We start from the raw sequence: 26,478 nt of genomic DNA, 5'->3' as shown, positions 1-26,478 counted from the left end.
GACTTGCTGAACCAATGGTATGAGCCAGTATGGCAAGTTCTATATTCCTATCTTCTAAACCGGAAAGGAGAACCTGGCCTCCAATTACAGCAGTGAATATTCAGAGTGACTCTGCTGAATGAGGTGGGAATGAAATACATACTTCAGGGGTTCCTCAAACAAAGTCTTCCAGCCAATGCCACAACTAAGGAAGGCCAGGATCCCTTTACAGTCAGTGTGTTGTTGGGTTTCAATCCCATTCACACAAAAGAGTAAAGAAGCAGCCCACACAAGGCCTGGATGGAGGCGGCATTCAGAATGAGGAGCACGGTCAAGACGTCCAATAGGCAGGCCATGTTTCAAGGAACGATCTGCATCCCATGTGATAATGTCAACAGTCCATCTAGCCTATCCTAGAGATTGTCTCTCTAGAGGTTGGAGCCAAGGGGCCGGGAGTCAAAAGGCAGAGCTGAGAATCAAACCCACGACAACAACCCACTGTGAGACACTGGGCGAGTCGATTTATCTTCTAAAAAAAAATCGATGAATAATCCCGAGCCCTCCCCTGGTTTCTCAAGGTAGCTAAAATGTGTGTCTCAACTTTGTAGCACCTTCCACGCGCTCACCCACAGATCAGCAGCTCTTGCAGCTTTTGAACTCTGTTCTCCCCAGCTTTCAGCAGCTCTTTCAGTGCCACTTACTCGAAGTGACTGACGCAGCAGTTCTCAGACTGGGAACCCAAAGTGGGTTGTGACCCCATTTTAATGAGATCACCAGGGCTGGCTTACACTTGCTGGGGCCCAGGACTGAAGCCCGAGCCCCACTACCCGGGACCAAAGCCAGAGGGCTTCAGGGCTCAGGTTACAGACCCCCTGTTGGGGCTGAAACCTGGCGCAGTGGGGCTAGGGCTTTGCCCCTACCCCCTGCGTGTGCACACACAAAGGGCAGAGGGGCTCGGGCTTTGGCCTCCCTGCCTGGGGTCGCGTAGTAACTTTTGCTGTCAAAAAGGGGGTCACAGTGCAAGGGAAGAGGGAGAAGTGCCACCATTTACTTTTTCAAGTTTCCAGCTGCCTTTACAATTTCCCCCCTGTATTCAAAACACAAAAAAGTTACTAGGGACCAAGGATGGGCTGCCCCTGAGGGCACCCAGCAAAGCCAGGCAGGCTGCTCAGGTGTGACTCAGGGCAGAACCCGGCCCTGGAACCCAGAATACGTATGCAGCAATCACAAACCTAAGGAACCTGAAGTCATTTGTCTGAGTGTTACTGAGACCTGAATTCTCAGGTACTCCAAGGTGTGGTCAACACAGGTTTTGCACGGAGAGCCACCTTGGGTAGGGGTGTGATCTTTATTGATCCAGTGATACTGGTACAACCCCTACCAGCATAGGTTATTCCCCTTCCCTACAGGAAAAATTGCTTATTTCCTATTACAGGACTAGCTAAACCAGTATAAGCACCTTCATATTGGTATAATTGAGTCCACACTGCGGGGGAGGGAAGGGAATTGTACCATTTTGGGTTAGGTATATTCTCATTTGCCTATGAGAATTGTTCAAAACTCATTCACTGGCTGACATTCTCCCTTGGCACAGAGCTCCACTTGTTACCCCCCAGCTCCCGTTGACACCTCTACCAAAAGCTTTCAGCTGTCTCAGTAAATACTGCACCTAGAGGAGCTCTTTCTACTTGATTATTTTAACATTTAAGGAACAACAAAACTAACCTGAAGTTCAAAAGGCATGGCACGAGTCTAGTGCGGTGGCCACATGTGGATAGAGAGACTTACCAAACATAAAGGGGAAAAGAAAGAAGAAAAAGAAGAGGAGATGTAAAACAGGCAGGCATGTTTCAAGAAATGATCTGAATCCCACATGATGTGGTTGGTTTTGGACTCTCGAACACATATGGTTTTCCTTTTGCCTTCAGAACTGAATCCACTATAGGATGGTATTTCAGCTTCTGCCTTCCTCAGAGACACAGGAGCAAGGATAAAATCAAAAGATTAATTATAAAAATGGGCTGGCAGTGGATTGACTGGTTTATCAAGGGCTGAGAAACTGCTGTGTGTGTGTGTGTGTGTGTGTGTGTGTGTGTGTGTGTGTGTGTGTGTGTGTGTGTGTGTGTGTGTGTGTGTCCATCCTGTGGAATACAGTCACACACACTCTCACACACACACGAACGAACCCTGATGAGGGACAGCTTGGGGTCCAATGGACAGGGCTCCAGACTGGGACCCATAAGACCTGGGTTCTTGTCCTGACTCTCCTACTGAAGTTGGACAAGTCACTTCACCTCTTTGTGCCTTTGTTTGGATTGATCTTAAGGACAAGAACCACCTGTGGAGTGCTTAGCTCAATGAGGCCCTGATCTTGGGACCTTACAGTACAACTGCAATACAAAAAAAAAAGAATCAACACACGACCCCTTGTCAGAATGACAAGGCTACCGTGCTCCCATTCATTCCTGAAAAGTTTATTCCTTGGAATGAGTCTCAATCACCTGGGCACAAGGCTGCCTTCAGAGTCTGCTTCTGAGCACCTGCCTTTCCCATCGGCTTCAGCTGCAGTTGTAAGTGCTCGGTGCACCTCAGAATCAGGCCCTTGCTGTATATGCTGTGAGCAATAGGAAAAAACATTTCTGTGCTTGTCTCAAGTGCTGTCAAGGGCACCAGGATGAAGGCCAAGTGACTTCAACCTATGCAAAACCCCAGCCATAAACCCCTGGAAAATGCTTGGCCTGGAGAATCTTGTCACTGTAACATGTATCTTGCATCAGAGAACTGCGAAGCAACTTATAAACATTAAGTAATAAACCCCATAAGATCCCTGTGGGGCAGGGATTATTATACTTGTTCTATAGAGGAGGATACTGAGATGAAGAGAGGTTAAGTGACTTGCCAAAGATTGCATAGTCCAATAGTAATATTAGTAATGGGACAGGCGAGTCTGGACTTCCAGTACCCCACTCTAATCACTAGATAGATGTCATTGCTATCAGTAACTACACTACAATGCTTCTAAGGGTATGTCTACACTGCAATCATGGGGTGCGACTGCAGGCTGTGTAGACATACCCTAGCTAGTTTTAGTACTGATGCAATGATGCCACAGCAGTATGGGCTAGCAACATGAGTAATTCCCCAGGGTTCCAGGTGGGCATGTACAACACGCACGGACGTGTACGTTGCCTGGCTTCACTGCTCCGGTACATGAACTAGCTTTAAGCTAGCTAAGTCTACACAAGCTGTAATCACACCCTGGGATGGCAGTGTAGACAAACCCTAAAAAGCCAAGGAACTCAGGCCTCTCATTCCCAGGTCCATGATGCAGTAGAGGCCTGACTGAAAAGCCAAACTGAAAGCAGCCTTTTCGTTAAGCAGCTCTAAAGCCAGTTGCTAACAGCAGGCACGTCATGTTTGGTTGTAGGTCTTGTTGCTGCTGGTGGCAGGAGAAATCCTGGCTCCACTGAAGTGAATGGAAAAAGCTCCCGTTAACATCGGTAGGACAAGGATTTCACATTGGTGCTCAGAAGCCCAGCTTCTCCAAAATTACTTATGTTTCTTTCATGGGGCCCACCATCTCCACTGATATTAACTCTGTGAATCTGGAGGCAAGGCTGGATTCTCAGCTGGTATGAACTGGCGTTAGCGCCACAGAACTAAATCAATCAGTTTACACCAGCTGAGAATCTGGCCTGGGGGTTTTTTAATCCCAACCTTGTACACAGCAACGGCACAAAGAAATCCAACAGGCGCCTGAGGGACTTTCAGTTTTGCTCATGAAAGAGGAAACAGTTTCTCAATGCGTTGCTAAGAGAATTGTGAGAACACACCAGAGCAAGTGCCCAGTAATGCCCTGTAATGCACATGGGTGGGGGCGGGTGGGAGAGGAGGGGGGAGCCCCTCTGGAGAAAAAAAAAAATTCACGCAGCTGCTGTAGCTAATTCACACTGCAGCTAGTTACAAGAAGAGGGGCAGACAGTTGGGTTTTCCTTTGAAACTTCAGTCATGCTGCCAGCTGACACCCGAACAAGAACCGTCACCCAAGCCTTGCTGTGGCCGGTTATTTCTGCCCTGTCACATGATTCATATAGCGTCATTTCTGGGTCACTTGGAGGCCATCCACTGTTCCTCCCTACCCCTTTCAAGCTCCCAGCCTCGGAGACTCAGAGCTGCAATTGCTACACAGAGCTCTGCCCAGCTACGCAAGGGGGAAGGGGGAAAATCAAGCTGCTTTCTCGAATGGAGAACACTATGCTCTTCACCCGTCTCTCAGCATACGGAAACACTGGCGTCTATGCTCCCAGCCTTAAATATCCTCGCCTTAAATATCCAAGGCTTCTGCCTGGGCACACAGCAAAAAATGAAACTCTCCCCCTCTTCCCTCGTCGCCCAAGGGACACTCAGCCACGGGAGAACTGCTCAGAGAGCCAGACGAGGGTGGGGACTGAACTTGCAGCACCTCACGTTTCTCGGGCACATTTCTGCCACTGCTGCATCCAATCTTCAGCTCACTCTCAGACTTTCCTCCAAGTGTCCCATCTCCCTTCTCTAGCTCACCTCAGTAGGGTTTCCCATATGGAACAGTGGGGAATACATCCCCTGCTGCCTGGATCACGGGGAAGCCTGGGCTGCAGCTTCATCATAAAGGACCCATCTAGCCTTACAACTTATTCCTCTCTCTCTTATCCACCCTGCAACCAATGCACATGCCACGTCTCCATTTCAGGATTTATTACGTGTAGGGCCCCGTCCTGCCGGATGCCACCAACCAGCAGCTGAGCACCAAGTCCATGAATTTTCTCTCACCCTCCCCGCCCCCACTCCCGGCCCGTTTCAAATCCTGCCCAGACCCACATGCAGCTGAATTGCATCAGTTCCACTAACTCTGGGGACCTCCTGGCCCATGGAAAAGGGGAAGGGGCAGGAACTGCTTTGTAGCAAGGGGTAGAAAGCATGGTGGAGACCCTCCTGAACGGAGGTGAACTTTGCCTTACATCAATGGTCCCTATGCACTCACAGTGCCTAGTACACAGGGCTCTGATCCCTGACTGCAGACTTTCAGAGCTACCACCATGTAATCATTTAGAGAAGAAGGGCAGTTCAGCAATTAGGTCGCTAGTCTCAGGCTTGGGAGACCTGGCTCTGCCACAGATTTCCTCCATGACCTAGGGCAAGCCACTTACACCCTGAGGTATTTAGGCACCTAACTAAATGGGAGTTAGGTGCCCAAATGCCCTGGAGGATCTGGGCCTTGGGTACATCTATGCTGCCCTGGGCAGCGAGTCCCCCAGCCGGGTCGACAGGCTTGGGCTAGCAGGACTCATGCTAGCGCTCCAATCGCTCTGCCGATGGTGCCCGGACGTTGCGGCACAGGCTGGAGCTTGGGCCTTGCGCAGCTATTACAGCGCTAGCGCCAACCTGAGCGGTCGACCCAGGCCGGGAGGCTCACCACCTCAAGCTGTGTAGAGCAAGGTCCCATCCATGTGTGGAATGAATTTTGTTATGTGCACCAATATGGAGAGGATATGTGGTGGGGGTGGGGCTGAGTGGTTTGGGGTGCAGGAGGGGGGCTCAGGGCTGGGGTTCCGGGCTCTGGACTGGGACGCAGGCCTGGGATGAGGGAGGGGACTCAGGGTGAAAACAAAACACAAACAAAAAAACAACATGCACCACAACACACTCCCCCTAGCCCTCTGTGCTCCGGGGGAGAGCATCGCCTCTCTCCGCCATGCAGCTTAGAGGGAACTTGAGTGTAGAGATACCCTCTGTGCCTTAGTTCCCCATCTGTCAAATGGGCTTGTCTAGCCAAAACACTGACCGTGGTAAGCTGGGGTGTAAGTCTACCTTGCCTCGGCCCACCACACTCTAACTGTCTGTGTGGACCCTGCTGCTGCCACACACTGCAAGTTCCGCAGTGCGCTCGGATCTACCCCGCTTTGAAATGGGAGTCAGTCAGTGCGCGCTAGGGAGCTTTTAGCGTGCAGACCCTGCTGCCACGCAGGCCATTAGCGAGCAGCATGTGAGCGTGACAGATTTACGCCCCAGCTTGCCGTGAACTGTTTGTATAGATAAGCCCTAAGACTGTAAGGTACTCAGAGGCTAGAGCAATTTAAAATAGATCATCATCAGAGTAACTCCTTGGCACAAGCCCATGGAGTCACACCAGGGGGTGAATGTGGCCCAGAGATCATGCTAATCGCATGCCTCTGTAGGACTGTAATTTCATTCCCTTCGCTGTTCAATTGCCTCTCTCCTCCCAGAAAGAAAACAAAAAGCCCTCAGCATTTACAATCACTGCAGCCAGAAAGCAGTGGAGCGATGGGGATGAGGATCATAAATGGTTCATAATTTGGAGAGGAAATGCCCAAGGGAAAACAAAAACAAAAACAAAAACACACCTCTCTCCCAGCCTCCCTTTTTAAATTCCAGACCTTGAGAGGGTTATCTTCGAAGACATTTTATCACGTCTATGATGGCTCACACACACACTAACTCTCAGGTGGACTTGGATTGCACAGTAGGGGAGATTAGAGAAAAAAGAATTCTGTGCAAGCTTCAACTTCCAGTGCAAATAAAGGACTGGAATTTACGGCTAACATAAAGCTTGACATTTCCTCCAGCAAGGTCAGGAAGGGAAAGAATAATTCTAGGCTCTCACCACTTTCTTGCTCCTCCCTAGTTCAAACCTCATCCTGCAAGGCGCTGAGCACCCACAGCTCTGATCGTAGTACATGGAAGCTGCAGGGACTCAGGGCCTGCATTTTCACAGGTGCTATGGGGCTGATCCTGAAAGGTGCTGAGCACCCCAGCCCAGATCCTCCAAGGTATTTAAGCACCTCACCCCCCTGGGAATTAGATACTTAAATACCTTACAGGATCTGGGCCCCCGTCTTTAGTGGGACTTGGGGCACCTTAAGGGTGCTTAGCACTCTCGAGTCCCACCAATTTTTTTTTTAATTCTGAATTCATTTTATTTCTTTTTCTTTGCTCTTTTATCCTGCAGCCTTCGTCACTGTGGTATTCAGCTTTCTTTTTGCCCTCATGTTACTACTGTCCCTTGCCTTCCCCCAGGCCCTGGCTGTGGAATGAGGCTGATTAGCAGCCAGTTCTCCAAAGCACTGGGCCTTACTGCCAGAGCTTCAAACAGAAGGGAACAAAAATCTGTGCTCAGTTGCCTCAATGCCTGGGGCATTTGAAGAAGGTCTCTGCCCCCCAGCTACCAGTGAAGCAGGCTTCGGGGGGGGGGGGGGGGGAGGTTTACATGGAAAAAAGTAAGGTTTCCTCCACACACAGGCCGATTCCAGATCCCACACTCAAAAGACCCCTCCAGACATACATCCCCTCCTGTCACGGGAAATCTTTGCCGTGAAACCTCAGTCCATAAAATACTCTCCAAATTACTCTGCTCTCTACAAAGAATGGAGTGGTTTTGGCAAGCTGGTAGTGTCACATTTCTCCACCAACAGACACTACATGAAAAAGCTGCTCTCACTGCCTGTTTCCCCCCACCCCCAAAGAGATCGTTTAGCAAATCTTGCCCTCTTCCAATACAGGCACCACTTTCACCTAGAGATCATAAGCAGGTAGGTTCATGGCCAAATGCCTCTAAACCACCTAGCATGCCTCTTTCCCCTCGCTGTGTGTTTTGTCCACCTGTTGTAATATAGGGTATATTTACACTGCAATAAAACACCCGGGGCTGGCCTGTGTCGGCTGACTCGAGCTCACAGGGCTATAAAAATCATTGCAGATATTGAGGCTCGGGCTGGAGCCCTAAGCTCTTCAACCCCGCGAGGGTTTGAGCAACACACAATGTGTCTGTATCAGAGTAGCAACCATGTTAGTCTGTATTCGCAAAAAGAAAAGGAGGCACCTTAGAGACTAACCAATTTATCTGAGCATAAGCTTTTGTGAGCTACAGCTCACTTCATCGGATGCATTCAGTGGAAAATACAGTGAGGAGATTTATATACACACAGAACATGAAAAATGGGTGTTATCATACACGCTGTAAGGAGAGTGATCACTTAAGATGAGCTATTACCAGCAGGAGAGCGGGGGGGAAGGGGGGAGGGAAGGAAGAGTTTTACTTTGTGTAATGAGACATCCACTCCCAGTCTCTATTCAAGCCTAAGTTAATTGTATCCACTTTGCAAATTAATTACAATTCAGCAGTCTCTTGTTGGAGTCTGTTTTTGAAGTCTTTTTGTTGTAATATTGTGACCTTTAGGTCTGAAATCAAGTGACCAGAAAGACTAAAGTGTTCTCCGACTGGTTTATGAATGTTATAATTCTTGACATCTGATTTGTGTCCATTTATTCTTTTACGTAGAGACTGTCCAGTTTGACCAATGTACATGCCAGAGGGGCATTGCTAGCACATGATGGCATATATCACATTGGTAGATATGCAGGTGAACGAGCCTCTGATAGCGTGGCTGATGTGATTAGGCCCTGTGATGGTGTCCCCTGAATAGATATGTGGGCACAGTTGGCAAATGGGCTTTGTTGCACGGATAGGTTCCTGGGTTAGTGGTTCTGTTGTGTGGTGTGTGGTTGCTGGTGAGTATTTGCTTCAGGTTGGGGGGCTGTCTGTAGACAAGGACTGGCCTGTCTCCCAAGATTTGTGAGAGTGTTGGGTCATCCTTCAGGATAGGTTGTAGATCTTTGATGATGCGTTGGAGAGGTTTTAGTTGGGGGCTGAAGGTGACGGCTAGTGGTGTTCTGTTATTATCTTTGTTGGGCCTGTCCTGTAGGTGGTGACTTCTGGGAACTCTTCTGGCTCTGTCAATTTGTTTCTTCACTTCAGCAGGTGGGTATTGTAGTTGTAAGAATGCTTGATAGAGATCTTGTAGGTGTTTGTCTGTGTCTGAGGAGTTGGAGCAAATGCGGTTGTATCGTAGAGCTTGGCTGTAGACTATGGATCGTGTGGTGTGGTCTGGATGAAAGCTTATGCTCAAATAAACTGGTTAGTCTCTAAGATGCCACTAGTACTCCTTTTCTTAATGTGTCTATATGTATCACATACAAAAAAACAAAACAAAACCAAAAAACACAAGCTCTGGGATTTCCAAATTTTAGACTTACCAGGCCAAATATCAGTTAGCCCTGTGAAAATCCACAGCAACCAGTGAGATTACAGTGGTATAAACACAGCATAATCAAAATCTGAGTCTGGCCCTCTGAACTGGATTGTCTTTGTGCCCCGCCAAGAGGCTTTGGCGAATCCTGCCCACTCTAGTTAGCCGGTTGTAATATTTCTCCAGCTCTGCTTACTGCACTCTACTTATTCTTCTGCAGAGCGTGCCTTGCCGTCATCTTGCCCCAGTAATCAGCACGGCTCGGAGAGGCATCTTGGGAGTTCACTCCACCAAGCACATTCCCAGTCACTTTGCATCCAAGTTTAGGGCTGGTGAAGCACGGGATGAAAGATGCGCGGTCATGCGGCCCGCTTCTGCCTCTTGCTTTCTGGGACCATTCTAAGCAGCTTCGTTTCTGCACACAGACGCTCAGCCAGGAAATACTGGTTCATTAGGGAGCTCATTCTGCTCTCATGCAGGGCTTGTCTACACAGCTTTTTGGTATCACTTGAACTATACAGTTCAATCAGTTCAACACCCCCTCTCTCAACCTGCCTCCTCCCAGCGTGGATGCAGTTATACCAGTATAAAAGGTGCGTAGAATGGTAGAACGTATTTCCACAAATTGAGTTCAATCATTACCAAAACAGTGTGAAGACCAGCCCTCGCTCAACCCTGAATTCGGTGGAGTTGTTCATGGTTTTTTCCTAGTGTAAGTGAGAGCAGAGTTAGGTTCTGGCTACACAAGAAGAATTTGCTGCTGTAGACTATTGGTTGAAAAGGCTTCAAGTCCAGGATGGAATTTTCATCCAAACCAGAGAAAACAATCCCGCCATGGCCAGTAGCCTGGTGGGTAGGAAGCTTGGCTAGAATATGAAGGATGCAGGTTTGAGTCCCTGCTTCAAATCAGGAAGAACAGGGACCAGGGGCGCCAGAACAGGGCCATGGCCCTCCCACTTTTTACCGGCCATAGGGGTGAGTGACAGGGGGAGGGCCAGAGAGGAGTGAATGGGGATGGGGTCTTGAGGGGAAGAGGCAGGGCCATGGTTCAGGCACCTGTAGGGCCCCCCCAGCACCACTTTCAGGGCACGTCTGCTGCTCCTGACAGGGACAAACTCAGGTCTCCCATACGAGTCCCCTTACCACTGGGGGACTGGCTATTCTAGGGTGAGATGGTCAAGAAAACTATTCCTCCGCCCCCCCCAAAAAGATCCCATTTTTATTCCCATGTGGAAAACTCAATTCTTGATTTCTGGCCAGCCCTAGTTATAGCTCATTTAGAGTGGTACAAAAGCACTTATCCAGATATGCTTATTCCAGTTCAGGAAGCAAAATAAGCTATAGCAGTTGTGACAGGGTCAGACCAGATGGCTCTAGGAGAGTAACAGAAGGCAGATATATTAGCCACAGGTTAAGTAGGTCCCTTTTCCCTGGGTAAGGTAACAGGGAAGGTTCCAGAACAATCAGGAACCTTCTGGAGACAATTAAGACAGGCTGATTAGAACACCTGCAGCCAATCAAGAGGCTGCTAGAATCAATTAAGGCAGGCTAATCAGGGCACCTGGGTTTAAAAAGGAGCTCACTTCAGTTTGTGGTGCGTGCGTGAGGAGCTGGGAGCAAGAACACGGACTGTTGGAGGACTGAGGTGTACAAGCATTATCAGACACCAGGAGGAAGGTCCTATGGTGAGAATAAAGAAGGTGTTGGAGGAGGCCATGGGGAAATAGCCCAGGGAGTTGTAGCTGTCGCACAGCTGTTCCAGGAGGCACTCTAGACAGCTGCATTCCACAGGGCCCTGGGCTGGAACCCGGAGTAGAGGGCAGGCCCGGGTTCCCTCCCAACTCCTGGTCAGACACAGGAGGAGTTGAACTGGACTGTGGGTTCAGAAAAATGGCCACGCTGAGGGCTGCTGTGAAGCTCCAAGGCGAGCAAATCCGCCAATAAGCGCAAGACCCACCAAGGTAGAGGATGAACTCTGTCACACAGTAACATAAAAAGAGATTAAAAAATACAGCCATCGCATCCCTAACCAACATAATGATACTGGTATAAAACCTTCTCATTTACACCAGTAGTTAGATTGAGAAAGCCAGTCTTTATAGCCCCTTTATGCTGTCAGAGTGTTTGTTTAAAAGGCCTTAAAGTGGGTGCAAAGGCGCCTTCGTGTTAATGAGAATCAAGCCCTCAGTGTTTTCTGTTAAAAGCTTTCAAAGATCTTGTCTTTCACTCCCAACACCCCATGCTCTCCTTTGGAAACATCCTTCCCAGCATCCATCTCATCTCCTTTGTCCCCTCTTCTGCAACACATACGGCTAATTATCACTTTCTGCTAAAAATAAGCCCTATGATTATCAACGGGAGAATCAATTTGGCAGTCCCCGGGGTTCAAGATTTCTGCAGCAGCTCTTTCTCAGATGACTTCCTAGTGCGCTGCTCAGACACAGCTACCGAAACAAAAACAAAACAAAAAAAAAAAAACTTAGGGGGAAAAATAAAAAGGCCATTGTAACCACTGTGCATATCATTTTGTAATGGATATGGCAGTACAGACAAAGACAAAGGGCTTCTATCTTGTGTTTCTCTGCCAGTGAGCTGATGGTTCTGAATGTCTGGTATAAATTCATTTCTTAAGCTTTCAGATTTTAGCTCTAGCCAACCAACATTCCACATTTACTGGGCAGTTACTGGTTTTGGGGATTCATCCGTTTAAAATATTTAGGCTTGATTTTTCAAAAATGAGCCAGAGGCAGGTAAGCACCAACATCCTATTGAAAGTCATCACGCTTGGGTGCCTAACTCCCCTAGGTTCACTTGAAAATTCCAACTTTGGTCTTTTTGATCTATAAAAGACATAAGGAGAAAAAAAAAAAAGAGGAGTTTTGCCATTTGGGGCAGAAAGAGGTCGCTGGGTGTTTGCCAAGAACATCTCATGGATCACTTATGAGACCCATGTTGCTCAAGTAACCCACTGGTGATCATGTTCCAAGTCCCTCTCTATGCCAATCCACTGAGGATAGGAGTTGTTACAATGACCAAGTACAGAGCTCGAGCTGTAACAGCTCAGCCAGACCCAACAGGCTGGCCAGGAAGGCAGCCGTCACACAATAAGGGCAAATCCTTTGTGTGTCTGTCTGTCCCTATCCCCTTCGCACAGGCATAAAGGCTCAAAAGCAACTGAACCAGCATGGAGAGACTGCACAGGGAGAGACACTGGTGCAGAAAGGCTGCCAAGTAGTCTGTGTGCTAGGGAACAGCATTCTGGGCTGGTTCTTACTACAGCAGGCCTTAGATATTTCTGACATTTTACTAAATGATCATTCAGAGGGCTTTTCAATCATGTTCTTGACTGAAGACTGCACCTTCCTCCACTCCCATCAAGAAAGGTTAAAACTTCAATGGACCGGTGCAGATGGACACCCACTGAGGATCTGGCCTTCAGTGTTTTTCCAAAAAGATCCAAAGAGTCATCCTAAAAGAAGAAATATTCTGGGCTAAGAGCTGGGGGTGAGGGGAGGGGGAAAGAGGGTTACTGTAATGGTGAAAGGGGAGGGAAGCATGTTTTTAAAAATACTCTCCACCATAGGAAATTGCTCAACCAGAATGTGGCAACCTGCCACATTTTCACAAGCATCTCCTCAGAGCAGAACAGCCTTGTTTTATAAAAAGTTAGTTTCCCAAACTGCAGTTTGGGATTCGGGGAGGGGGGGATTAGAAACTTCTCTACAAAATGCTTTTGAGCTACACTGCAATTGCTTCATTTTGATTATATAAAAAAACAACAACAAAACCCCTAAACACATTAAGTGCCATACCAGGCTGTGAGGATAAGAGATTTGGAGCCAGCTAGTTGGCTTTAGAGTAGGTTTCCTGAGCTCCTTCTCTGCACAATGTCCTGAAGTGAAGCCAAAGCAGCACAGGAGAGATGTGACTGCTAGTTCAAGAGGTGGTGGTCAGCAGAGCTTTTGCAGAGAAGGACACTTCCAAAATAATTAGCAGCCTGTACAGGAAGATGAACTCCATGGATCATTAAACCTTATTCTCCCTTCCAATAGGACCCTGGTAAACAATTAATAAGTGAGTTTATAAATGGGAACAATATTGTGCTTCCTGCTCATCCCAGCTACCTTCCCTTCCCAGGAACACCAAACCCAGATTGGGCACCCATTGGCCTTTCCCCTCCAGCCTTTGTGCCCCTCTGAAGTTCATTATTCCTACCGTACTTCAAAACCACCCCCAGCCATCCAGCAGCAGCCAAGCTGCCAGGGAGCGCGCAGCACACTTACAGCACAGCCCAAGGGAGAGACAGGCACCAAGACCACCATGTCTAGAAACAGGCTTTCAACCAAAACTCTGGATCACAAACCCCACATGCTTTAGTGAAGAGGCATGTGGGGGGGGGGGTGTATTTCGGCAAGCAGAGCATCACAGCTCATCTGGTTTATTCAGTGCTGTGTTCAGCAAAGGTGCTCAGGTTGGATCCCCCTGGATTTGACAGTCAATGGGGTGGCAATAGACTATGCTCCAGAAACGGTCTTCAGCTCAGGAACAGCTCCCCTCCTATAACTCAAAAGTAACCCCGACCTGTCTGTGCGGGCTGCCGCAGAGAGTGGGTTACACCTGCACGTTCCGCTGCCTGTCAGCGGATGGGGTTGAAGCTGGATTCCATTTTGTGTTTTGAAATTTGCATCCAGAGTGCCAAGCGTTCTGGATGGCTCCTTCCATCCACCCCCCCCACCCCCCCGCATGCTATGGAGCAGGAGGGGTAGGACATGGGGATTCTGTTCCCCACTTATTAGTGCAGAAGTCACAAGAAATAATAAAACAGTATTTCTGCTCCTCAGAGGCCCAGTCCCGGCTCAGGGAACTCCTTTGTGCCAGGCACCGTACAGCCACAGAGCAAAGGACAGGCCCCTGCCACACAGAGTTCGCAATCTAAGGCCCCTACCCCTGCATGGGGAACCATATGGGCCAAATGAAGTCAGTGGGGCTCTGCCAGATAGTTCTCGGTGCAGGACGAGAGCCCAAGTAACACTTACTACATCTGAGTGTCATGCTGAACAACGGCCCGATTCCAACACCCTTTTGTCTCAGACTAGCAAGTACTGCCCTACCACACAAGTGGCCCCGCTGATTTAGAGGGAATATCCTCTTTCGTGTCATCTCCCGTTAACAAAAGGGCCCAAACCCTGCAACTCCCACTGACCTCTATGTTGGGGTCAGAGTTGTTGCTCATCATACGGGAAGCACTTATCCCTTGCAAGACCCAACCCTAACCAGTTCATGAATAGCCTCTGTTTGCATTGGATGAGGAACTTGGAAACTCCAGGGACCTGTCTGTCCAGCTGCAAGGCAGCCCTTCCTCATTATACTCTTTGATCATGTGCCACATTGCCTCAATGAACTCTACCTTTGCATTCAACGGCCTCGTAGGACACCGATTTCCACACGGCTCCTGAGCCTTTGTTTTCCAGAGCCACGGGCAGGTACCATCCTGAATGAGGCAATGGAAATAGGTCAGGGCAGTTGCCAGGGCATCTCCAGGCAGTACTGAATGGCAAAATCAGAATGGTGCACAATGTGCGCGCTGCACCTCAAAACCCACCACAGAAACAAAGCACACCCAGAAACATGGCCACAGATCCAAACATGGAGGATGTTATTCCAATCAGTATTGAATCACAAGGTGCTCCTCATCGTGGCATCTAGAAATCCTTATTACAGCAGTTCTCAAACTGGGGTCTGCAAGAGTATTCCAGGAGGTCTGCGAGTCATGTCCTGGGCTGCCAGCCCCGCTGATCAACTCTTCCCCTCCCTCCCAGTGCCTCCTGGATGCCACGCCATGGAACAGCTGTTCAGCAGCATGCAGGAGGGAGGGGGAGAAGTGGGGATGGGGCAAGCTCAGGGGTGGGGGTGGAGAGGCAGGGAAGAGGAGGTGCAGGGGTGAAGTGGAGACAGTGTCTGGAGCTGAGCAGCCCCCTGGGGAAAATTTGCCAGCTTGGGGGTCCGTGAAAATTTTTTTAAATCAAAATGCGGGTCCTCAGGTTGCTAATGTTTGAGAACCGTTGCCCTATTATGTATTTGTACTGCGGTAGCACCGAGGAGCTCCAGTCAGTAACTGGGACCCCACTGTGCTGGGCACGGGACAAACATAGAACAAGATCGGCCCTGCTCCAAAGAACTTACAATCCAAATGATATGGGGAACAAGCTACCTAACCAGGCCTCTTAGAATCATAGAGCAATAGGGTTAGAAGGGACCACAAGGATCTAGTCTAACCCCCTGCCAAAATGCAGGATTTGTGTGTCTAAACCATCCAGCCTCCTTTTGAAAATTCCAATATCCAACAAGTCTTCTAGGAACTCATCACTTGACTTGCTTAAAAATTCTAGATCTTGACTTGATCTTTGCTATTAAAAAGGGATTTTTTCCCCCTTAACTGCAATCAAACTACTACTAATAAAAAAAACCAAACACCTGCATCCAGACCTTTAATCTGGTTTATACCAGCTGGTTACACGGACCTCATCTGAGCTGCACATTTATGCCATAAGAATCTGATTTTTTCATCTTTATCGCATTCCTTTGCAGGTTATGTACCCCAATCAGAAAACCAGCTGACTTGTGCACAGCAGCAGACGTGAGTGCTCAGGGCTATTAAAAACCTGAGAATAGCCAGACCTAGGCTAAGAGATGCTGGCATCTGACCAGTTCAGCAAGATACTTAAGAACATGCCTAACTCTGAGCCGGCGAGTAGTCTCATTGAATCATGGGCATAATGCCTGACTCTAAGCGCAAGTACCTTGCTAAAATCAGGGTGAGAAACTTCAGCCAGAGGAGGTAATTTATGCACCGTGCTGAGCAGTTACCTCATTGCCACTTGCTGTGTGGTTTGAAGAACAGAAAGAGAGCTAGATTCTGCACACCCATAAAAAGAATGCAGACTTTGAGAGACATCTCACTTGCAGCAGTACATGGGAACTACTCTGTTTAAGTCAATGGAAAAAGGTGAGCACTGATTCAGGCCCATGCAGTGGATCAAATTTAGATTACTTTCCCAGTCTATAGTAGGGAACACTTTCTCACATTAAAATGGATTCTAAGTTTTTTGTTTTGGTTTGTTTTTTTTAAATAATGCCTTCAAATGCAGTATGCTCTCTGGGTAGCTTTACCCTCCCTGACACTGCCCTGCAATCACATCTGGAAATGAACTTGGGGCAATCGGCTCCAAGCCACTGTGGGCTACATAAAGGATGCAGCCAAGTCTCTGGGCAGGAAAGAGGTGAATTAACCACACTGCAGCCAGCACTCCCCGGTGAGTGATCCATGGATCAACACTGGACTCTGCTCACCTGCCCTTCCGCTAAGATGCTTCCAGCTGGAGCAAAAACAAGTTCTGAGGCAGTGACAGCAGCAAGCTTGTAAGCACAGGGGCAGAGAGGGATGTTAACACCTTCAGGGGAAGGGCCTACCCTGGGGAAGATTACAAATTCACACAAGAGGGGCCTCATGGAGTGAAAGTCACACACACACGCACACAGCAAGACAAGCAGCATCTCCAAGACCCAGGATCTTCTGTATGGAACTGAGCTAGGGCATTGAACATATGGTAACCTGAAGTCCTTAAATCATGATTTGAGGACTTCATTAACTCAGCCAGAGGTTAGGGCTCTATTACAGGAGTGGGTGGGTGAGGTTCTGTGACCTGCATGGAGCAGGAGGACAGACTAGATGATTGTGATGGTCCCTTCTGACCTTAAGGTCTATGACCACTCTTTCTGCAAGTTGGAAGCTATTGGTGGCTATTTAATCACCAGGCATTTGCTCTGCAAGCCAGACACCTGACTGAGCAAAACCCAGTGGCTTCTTCCCATTACACACTGCTGTCATTTCATTGCGTTGGAGACAGTCTTTTTACTGGCATAGGTGTCCCGCCCCGTCCCCACCCCCCATCCGCCAGAACAGCCACCACAAGTGATGTGGAGAGTATATGTACACATCACAAAGGAAATCTTTCATATGACTTGGCCCTAATGCCTCCATACTGCATCCCAGCTTCCACCTTCTGTCCCCTGCCTCCAAAAAAAGTTCATATCAAGCCATGTAACAATTGCCCGAAAATCTGTTTCAATTCTAATCCACCCCAGAAGCACCTTAAATCTCCGTTAGACATACATCAGACAGACATTCATCTGGCTGGTGGCAGGAACCCTCTCCTCTAAAGGGAACGATAGCAAACCACAGCCCCTGCTATTAACTTAGAATTTGGAACCTTCAGCACTCTACTTACCTTGCCTTCTAAGCACAGGAAAGACCGCAGTTAATCCATTAACTGCCTTAACCTGCATCATGCTTACTGAGATCACTCCCCCTAGCCTACCACAGCCCTTCCTGTGGGTGGCACAGGGTGGAGGGGGCACTGAACCAATGAAGGTGGCTCTCCATCCCCCCCCGCCCACCTGCAGCTGAGTAATAACTAACTGTGTGAATATACAACGCTTCACCCTTGATTATTCAGCCTCAGGTTGCTCACAGAAAGTGCTGACGCCACCAAGCATGTGCACACAGTAAGGTTATAAAAAAGAAAAAAGTTAGCCCCTTCCTTTATAGAAGGGGCATGTTAAATAGAGCCATCTCTCATGCGGGATTTAATGACCTTCTCTGTGGTTTTGCGTTCATCTTCTGGGGGATTCTCCCTCTTCCACCCCCCTCCCCGTTAAAGTCTACCTAGCTTTCCACAGCCCTGGAAACCGAAGTGCTACATCTAGCCACAGAACTGGTAGAGCATGATCTGCTGCAGTGCAACATGCCTGTATGCTGCCTCGCCCTGACCTACAGGGTGAGAATCCATCTGCATGGCACTTTTAGCGCCTGCTCCAAAGCCCACTGAGCTAACTACGCAAGAACGGCCACACTGGGTCAGACCAAAGGTCCATCTAGCCCAGTATCTGGTTTTCTGACAGTGGCCAATGCCAGGTGCCCCAGAGGGAATGAACAGAACAGATAATCATCAAGTGATCCATCCCATGTTGCCCATTCCCAGCTTCTGGAAAACAGAGGTTAAGGACACCATCCCTGCCCATCCTGGCTAATAGCCATTGATGGACCTATCCTCCATGAACTTTTCTAGTTCTTCTTTGAACCCTGTTATAGCCTTGGCCTTCACAACATCCTCTGACAAAGAGCTCCACATGTTGACTGTGCGTTGTGTGGAAAAAAATACTTCCTTTTGTTTGTTTTAAACCTGTTGCCTATTAATTTCATTTGGTAGCCCCTAGTTCTTGTGTTATGAGAACGAGTAAATAACACTTCCTTATTTACTTTCTCCACACCAGTCATGATTTTATAGACCTGGGAGTCTTTCAATTGACTTCAAGAGGCTTTGGATCAAGCCCTTAATCCTTGGCACCTTTTCTAAGGCTGCCAACAAGGTGGTTAAATAGTGGTGGCTTGAGACTGAAACCAGACTAACTTCCTGACAGGTCACTTAACCATGTCAGTGTGACTGCCTCATAGCTGTTATGGGCCTGCTGCACCTGTCCCCTGTCTTGTCTCTGAGTGCATACCCTCAAGTGTCAGGCCTTGAGCCCTCCTGGGGTAGAATTGCAGGATTCTCCTCCTCTTAGAGCAAGCCCTGGGCTACAGCACCCTGTGTAACCACTGTGCTTTCCCCAGCGGGACCTGCGATTCTTCCCTTTGGGAGTCTGTGAGCAGTGGTACACAGTAATCAGACAGCCTTCTTAAACCAAAGCACGGTTTATTTTGCAGTAGGAACAAAGTATTTAGAATCCTTCTTCTCTAACACATTGTCCCTTAACAGCACTCGGGTGTTTGCTGAGAAGTGGCTTAGCTTGAGCTATTCTTTCCTTCCATGCTTGTTTTTCTAGCTAGTCCCCTATTAAATAAAACCAATATATTCATAGAGTTTACTGTATGAAAGTTCTGGCCATAAACACCCGCAATAACCAGAAAAAAAAACACAACACAGTCATGGGAGGCAGCATGGCCTAGGGTACAGAGCACTGGACTGGAACTCAGGAGACCTGGATTTTATTCCCAGCTCTGCCACTGACCTGCTGGGTGACCCTAGGCAAGTCACTTAACCTCCCTCAGTCCCCCGCCATCTGTAAAATGGCTATAATGCACTGTTAGATCTACTGATGAAAGATACTATGTAAGAACTAGGTTTTATTATTATTACAGAGCATCTCCAAATTCATCACATAAACCTTCCAGACATTAAATGACTCAAGCCTGTGATGAAAATGCTAAGAGACACTTTTACATAGAACATATGGGCTTGCAAATGTTCCAGTTTGTTGCTAACACAAGCAATTAAAAAAAAAAAAATCCTGTACACTGACACCCAGTTAATATAAAATGCATAATTATTGGATTTTTAAAAAATGGAAGGATACATTTCAGTAGTCATGAATATTTGTCTAGAATTTTCTGTAGCAAGTTTTAAAGGGACTCTACTGAAAACATAATTTGACAGTCAAAAGTTTGTCACAACGTTTTTAAACTTTAAAAAAAAACGTTGAGTGAAAAGAACAAGGCCTCAAACATTTATTCAGTAACATAGTGAATGCAATTTTCAAATCATTAATTGCAATGTTTAAGCATTCCAGTAGCACAGGTGACAGCATCAGGTAAGGAATCTCTTGCCACCTAAACAGGTAACCTCTAAAAAGAAAAACCAGGAAGAGTCAAAAGCTCCCAAGTTTACAGCAGGGCTGAGTGCCTAGAATAGAAAAGCAGACACACACAAAGAGGAACAAACAAGGAAGTAATAGAGCAGGCCAAGAGCCAAGGCAATTAGGTTTTTGGAGGTCAGGGAAGAAATTAATCTCTGATGCAACTACACTGTAATCAAGTGCATTACATCAGGCTAGGATGAAGTTGGCCACCGATGTACCCTACCGGAAAGGGAAAATTAAAGCCCTTCAAAGTGTCAGGGAGGTGGGAGTTCTGTTCCTAGTTCCATCACTGTGAAACTCTGGACATGACACTTTCCCTCCCTGTGTCTCCATGCCCCTCCACTCTGCCCATCTATAAAATGGGTATAATACTGACCCGCCTGCATAAAAAGCACTGAGATTAATGGGTGAAAAGCAGTGCGTTTAGTAAGGGGGGGAAGCTTATCCCATCTAAGTACAGAAAGACTTTTCAAGATCAATAGAGATCAGATTCTGCAGAAGAAGAATATCTGTAGATGAAACACGGAGTACTTAAGAGAAAAAATATTGATTAATAACAGTCCACTAATAGGTTTTTTTTTGGGGGGGGGGGGGGGCGAAGAAGGGTTGTTTTGCATTTGTTTGTTGCACATAAATGTATATTATCTTAGTTATTGCACCCAAAGTTAATTGTGCAACTTCTAGAGTCTAGACCAAGTTCTGCCTCAACTTTCACAGAGCAAGTGCACAAGGTGCAAACCAACATTAGATACGTTCCTCTAACTTGGTTTTAGGGGAAGTGATTTCTTAGTAAAATACTGGCCTGACATCAGAGAAGTAACCTTCCACTGCACATCTCACACACAATTATTTCCACCCTCACAAAACCTACAATTGAGCTTCTTCACACTTCAGGCTGCTGAAGGAAAGTCCCTGTTCTAACCACTTTGGGATTCAATCCAAGATAAACTCAGCTGCATGCCCTCCACCTCAGCACTAACCATCCATTATTAAAGCAAGGCACCACAAAACAATAGACAGAGCCATTCCTGTAATTCCTAAGCTGCAAAAGGAATGTGACAGAAACAGGAAAGCCAAATCCATCTTCAAGAGTACTTAGTCACTTTCCAGTAATGTAACGGGAACAGCAATAAATGGATACAGTTCAAAGTTCCACATCCTGCAGGTTTGTCCAGCACCAGAAAAAGACGACCCACCCCAGTCTGTCTTCATAGCAGTCACATTCTACCTACTGAATGTACCAAGTCACTTAATTGAAATACAGCAAACACAAGGGGGAGGGTGGGTGTTCAAAACGGTTATTTTAGCAGAGCAGCTTGTATCAAACAGCATTCTCTGTCAGAGCATACATCAACCAGGGATCTGACATTTTCATTCAGCGTCAGAGAATATTTAAAGTATTGCTGGGGGCATTTGATTTGCCCATTTTAGGAGATCACTCAACTGTGCACTTCTGTGAGAAAAGCCACCCTCCATGTTTATGCACAGTGGGCTTAGAGGAGACAAGTGACCCATGGGAATTAAAGGAGGTTGTGCCCTAAAAGACTAGAACACATGTAACTAGTCTTTTACTGCTAGGTTAAACCACCCAGGGAAAGAAATACACACACACACACGACAGATTTCAAAAGAGCTCCCTCCCACCCCAATCCACTCCTCCCAAGATGCCCATAACTACAAGCAATTTGCATAAATTGATTTTTAAGGATCTTGGGGCCTGGATAATTAGGCTGAGCAAACCAAATTCCCTTCCCCACCCCCACAACCTCATCTGGTGTATATTGGCATAACTCCCCTGGAACAACATTGCTTTACCCCAGCTGAGGAACAACGGGCTTGTCCATATGGGAAACATACTGGTAAAAGCTAAAGCGTCAATTTAAACAAAATATACTTATGCTGGTAGAACACCCATGCGGGCTCTTATTCCTCTACCACCGATTTCCTGCGTGACGTTGGTTAACTCACCTAACTGCAGGGCCTCTGCTGGAAGATGGGAATGAGACTTCACCACATCACGGGGCTGCTGCGTGGAGGCTAATGTAATTAGAGTTTATAAAAGCACTGTGAGATCCTATTAGAAGGTGCTATTAGAAAGCTCATGCTCAAATAAATTGGTTAGTCTCTAAGGTGCCACAAGTACTCCTTTTCTTATTAGAAGATCGGCTGCTAATCCCCACTGTGGCGGTGAATTCCAAGACATGCTTTCCTTTCAGTTTTCACCAGCCACACCATCTCCCTGTCTCCCCACACTGCATTTCGGTAACTAAGCCAACAGCCTCCTACCAACAAACACAAGCAGCCAGTTGATTACTCGCTTCCGCATCTGCTAGGGCATTCAGCATTGCAGTGTCTAGACTGCCAGCCCACTTCCCCGTTCAGCCTCACCCAGCCATGTGACATCACAAACAACTGAACACTTACAGCAGGGCAAGGTTTGGCCCTAAGTTGGGGGTGCAACTCTGTTGACCTCAATGGAAGCCTTAGTCATAGAATATCAGGGTTGGAAGGGACCTCAGGAGGTCATCTAGTCCAACCCCCTGCTCAAAGCAGGACCAATCCCCAATCAAATCATCCCAGCCAGGGCTTAGTAGCCCAACTTGCTAGACTGTAGCTTCCCAGAGCAACTCAGGGGTGAAACAGCCCTATTGTATTATCAGGAAGTCGAATGAATGATCAAACTACTATTAGTTACCAGCAGGTTCAAGCACTGATAAGACAGCTACTGAGTGACACCAGTCGAGGAGCAGGGCTGCTTTCCTGACAGAAAGCAAACGCTATGAAGGATGAAACAGTGTTCAAGGACAAACACTGAGCTTCCTCCTTCTGCTGCACCTGTTTCAGGTAATTATCCAGGCCCCAAGAGTCTTAGAGTGGGTTGGGGTGGGAGGGAGCTCTTGAAATCTGGGGGTGTGTGTGTGTGGTGTGTGTGTGTACACACATGCTAGATGCTATATGTACATTGGGGGGGGGGGGAAGAAGAGAACTTACCCCAAAGAGCTCACAGTCTAACTAAATGTATGTACAGAGCCTAGCACATTGAGACCTAGATGTTGATTCACATGACATCCAGGGCAGGGGCAGGAATCAAAAAAGTGTCTGAACTGCACTAAGAAAACCTTTTGTGAAATAAAGAGGAAGGATTCTGCTACATGCAAAAGACAATCCACAACAAACAAAAACCTTGAATGCAGAAATAGTTGGCTAAATGAGGCGCGTGACTGTCCAATGCCCTCAGATGTTGGTTTGCAGGGATGTGTCACTCAGTGTAATAATTTCTTTCAATAAATAAAATGAAACACACATTTAGGCTGGGAAGCTACTATTGGGCAGATGAACATTGTGGTTTTCAACTCACTGCACTAGTCACATGGATTTTCCTGGCAACGGGTGGGCCTAAACACATCAAAGCCGCAGAACACTGAAAGCATCTGTTGGAGCCTAAACAAATGCATTACAGAGTCCTGCCATTCACTGTGTTCTAAGGTTGTCGCTGGGTGTGGGATGCTGGTTTGTTCTAACTAACTAGCCCGAAGACACTATCCTTCACACACCCAAAAAACTCCCGCTGCATTCAAGCGAAGCGAATAGCCAAACATCTGTTGCAGTCAATTGAACCAGTCATTCTGGCTGCACAGAATCAGGCCTACAGCCAGAAGGAAACCCTCCTGACAAAACAAAACAAAATTCACCTTTATATGAAAGCCACCAGGTAGGAACTCTTTTCCCAACTGAGGGATAAAAGGCTAATTTCCATATTAGAAACTTGTGTGTTTTCTTGGCAAATGAAATTTTTAGCTACAACAGAAAGCCCAAAAGTAGTTATTTCACTTCGGGGGGGGGGGGGGGGGGGGAGGAAATGGTTAATACACATTGTATGTCCCTATGCATAATTCTAGGGTTTGGAATTTTTATTAGTATGCACCTACTCAATTGGGACCTAATTGAAAGGCCACAGAAGTCAAAGGGAGTCTTTCCTTTGACTTCAATTTGGCTTTGGATCAGGCTCTTTGATCACTAGAGCAGAAAAAGTGAAATTACTCGTTAGACGTTGGAGCCTGTGTCCAAGCTCCAACAGGCTCAAGCTAGTACAGTTGGTCTGCTCGTGTTCTGGGCTATCCAGAGATCGTTCAAAATAATCAGAGACTTGACGGGCTGTGAGCCAGGTACACTGAGCCACACATGCTAGGACTCCTCACACCGCTGACAAAGAGGAACGGCCAATTTTGATCTCTGCCAATTCTGCATTAGTATATCCACATGACTGAGCAGACAATGGTTTGTTTATGGAGCCCCTTCCCAACCACACTACATTACACAAGGGTTGGATTCAGAAATCCCTCCAAAAAAGGACAGATTGGCCTTCTAGTCCTAAACTTTAAGGATCCATCCAAAAATCACTGTCAGACATGAAAAGAAAAACTGAACTCTGTCTCCAGTATCTAGCAAAGACAAGGATTCTTCCTCCCACCTCTCCTAGGCAGTAAGGGCCAAACTTTTGTCCCGCCAGATACCCAGGTGGTGTAAATCACTTACCTCCACTGAAGTTAACAAGCTATGATGATTTACACTAGTTGGGGATCTGGCCCACTGACTTCAATGACATCTGTGGGTGCTCAGCACCTCTGACTCAGGCCCTAAGTGGCTACGCAAGTTGGAAGGCAGTAGGGAAATCCAACCCAAAAAGCCCAAGATATCTTACCCTAATTTTATATGATCCTATCATTCCACTGACATTAGTGTCATTACTCCTAATTTACACTGGTGTGAATGACAGTAGAATCAGGTCCAAAGACTATCCGAGTCTCTGGGCCATAACCTCAGCTAGTATAAATTGACGCACCTCCATTAACATTAACCAAGCAATGCAGATTTACACAAGCCGAGACCGGAGCTCAGTTTTATTAGTTGTTGAGTTTAAACAACTATGTACTCTACTACAAAAAATATTTACCATTTAATTCACGGTAAGTGCTCTCTATGGGGCCAGGTGTTCCATCAGGAGACAAGGCTGTAAATAAATTTACCAGCAACCACATAACGCTTGATTAAAACCTACTGAAAGAAGAACAACTAATTAAATTAGTCTTTGAAAAGACCAGTATCATGATATGACAAATTCATACAAGGCAGATGGCAAGCAGGAACTTGCACGTGAAGTCACAGAACCAAAAAGTAATTTTTTTTTAAAATACGTATCTTGATTTGAATCAGGGCTTGAAGAAGTCCACTTACCCAAACTCGGGTGCATGAAGTTAGGCACCTTAACCCACATTTAGGCACCTGCAGATGTGAATTTAAGTATTTAACTTCAGGCATCGGACTTTGAAAATGTTGGCTTGTTGCAGCTTCTAACAACTTGCACCCAATACCAGATCGAGTTGCAAGAAATTGTATGACCTCACGAGGACTGACAGCCCCTTCCTCTAATGAGGGCTACAAAAAACAAAAAACACGTGGGCATAAACTGACAAACCTGCAAGTGAGTGGCGTTTTCCATGGATCTTCAAACACCAGCAGAAGGCAAAGACAAAATCGTGTAGAGTCCAAGTGCTTCCATTCTGCCCCCCTCCCCCGCCATGCCACTGGTTGTCCCATAATGTGTGTAGGGGAGAGGAGAGGTTGGATTTAAGGCATAAGGAAAAATTAAGTACGTTTTACTGACTGGATCAGTATTATCTTCTGCAAAGAAATTCCCAGGGGTCTCTAAGTGGATGATGCCATGGAAAGCTACAATATCCCAAGGGTGCAGTAGGGCAAATCTGCAGCCACTACATGGTGAGAAGAAAATGTTTTACCTTCCATGTAGAATAAAGAAGCTACAATGAGATTGATCTAGCAAGTGTAGGCATCTTCTTTACCCCAGTGGAGCGTAAATCCTGACCACAGTCATCTCTGACCCAGTCTTTGTAGGGCACCACAAAAACCTTAATCAGGAAGGTAGCAACTTCCTCCAGACTTCACTAGCAAGCGGACAGTATTTGTCCTGTAGTTCACACCCTTCCACTCAACCCCTGAAATAGGATCTCACACACAGCAAACAGCCCTAGCATCACTTCGGAGAACAATACAGACACTTGTACAAGGTCAAGACAGATTCAAGATAAGCAGACTACCCCACTGAACCTCAGCTCCTCCTCCTGTTTCCACCGGGGAGGCTCAAGAGGACAAACTGCTCTCTGTTGAAGAAATGCTTAGCATGGTTAGAAAGTTACCACCAGATAAAATCCCATGTCCAGCTTGTTTTACAGCTAATTGTTTCTTCTCCAAGCTAGCTACTCACTAGCCGAGTGTGCAGCCTGTATCACAGCTTTGGGACACCCTCCTGGCACATAAATCAAGGACAAGGCTTGCACTCTTGCTTAAGACAGACTTTGAGATGTGATAATTATACAGATCCCCTATTAACTCAGGCCACTAGCAACAGGCAGTCAGTAGTTACTGTATCACTCAGCTCTGCCCAGCCAAACAATATAGTCCATTATGTACACTCCAGTCAGCTTTATTCTTAGGATTCCAGTAGGGAAACTATTTTTTAAAGAAATCGGAGAAGAGTTTAAAGCAAGGAATAGACATTAAAGCAGTGAAAGGATTCACAAAGCTCACTGGTATGAGGGAGACAGAGAACCTTTGTTAAATTAGCTCTACAGAGGGTGGGATTGCCACTCAGAAGAACAGGCTACAGGGAACAATTTGTGGACTTAGGCTGTATCCTGCA

The 26,478-nt window shown here is 47.0% G+C and overlaps 1 protein-coding gene across 13 annotated transcripts in view; it reads right to left on the bottom strand.

The window, feature by feature from the left end:
- KSR1 (kinase suppressor of ras 1) overlaps positions 1-26,478 on the bottom strand; it is a 116,811-nt gene that overhangs the window by 69,865 nt on the left and 20,468 nt on the right. For 10 of the 13 annotated variants that reach the window (XR_006286380.1, XR_006286381.1, XR_005222625.2 and 7 more), the window contains exon 2: positions 14,470-14,553. The exons of 2 other annotated variants lie outside the window; for them this stretch is intronic. Coding sequence is in view for 7 of the 11 variants with exons in the window: in XM_037880325.2 (XP_037736253.2) it covers positions 14,470-14,553 (84 nt within the window). In the remaining 4 variants the exon portion in view is untranslated. Of the gene's footprint in view, positions 1-14,469; positions 14,554-21,728; positions 22,022-26,478 lie in introns of those variants that run through there. One more of the 13 variants, XM_037880329.2, reaches the window with a different exon arrangement.

This window comes from Chelonia mydas, chromosome 17, assembly GCF_015237465.2.
Source record: "Chelonia mydas isolate rCheMyd1 chromosome 17, rCheMyd1.pri.v2, whole genome shotgun sequence".
NCBI classification, from domain to species: domain Eukaryota; kingdom Metazoa; phylum Chordata; order Testudines; family Cheloniidae; genus Chelonia; species Chelonia mydas.
The sequence above is the reverse complement of the archived record's forward strand: the minus strand, read 5'-3'. Positions and strand labels throughout refer to the sequence as shown.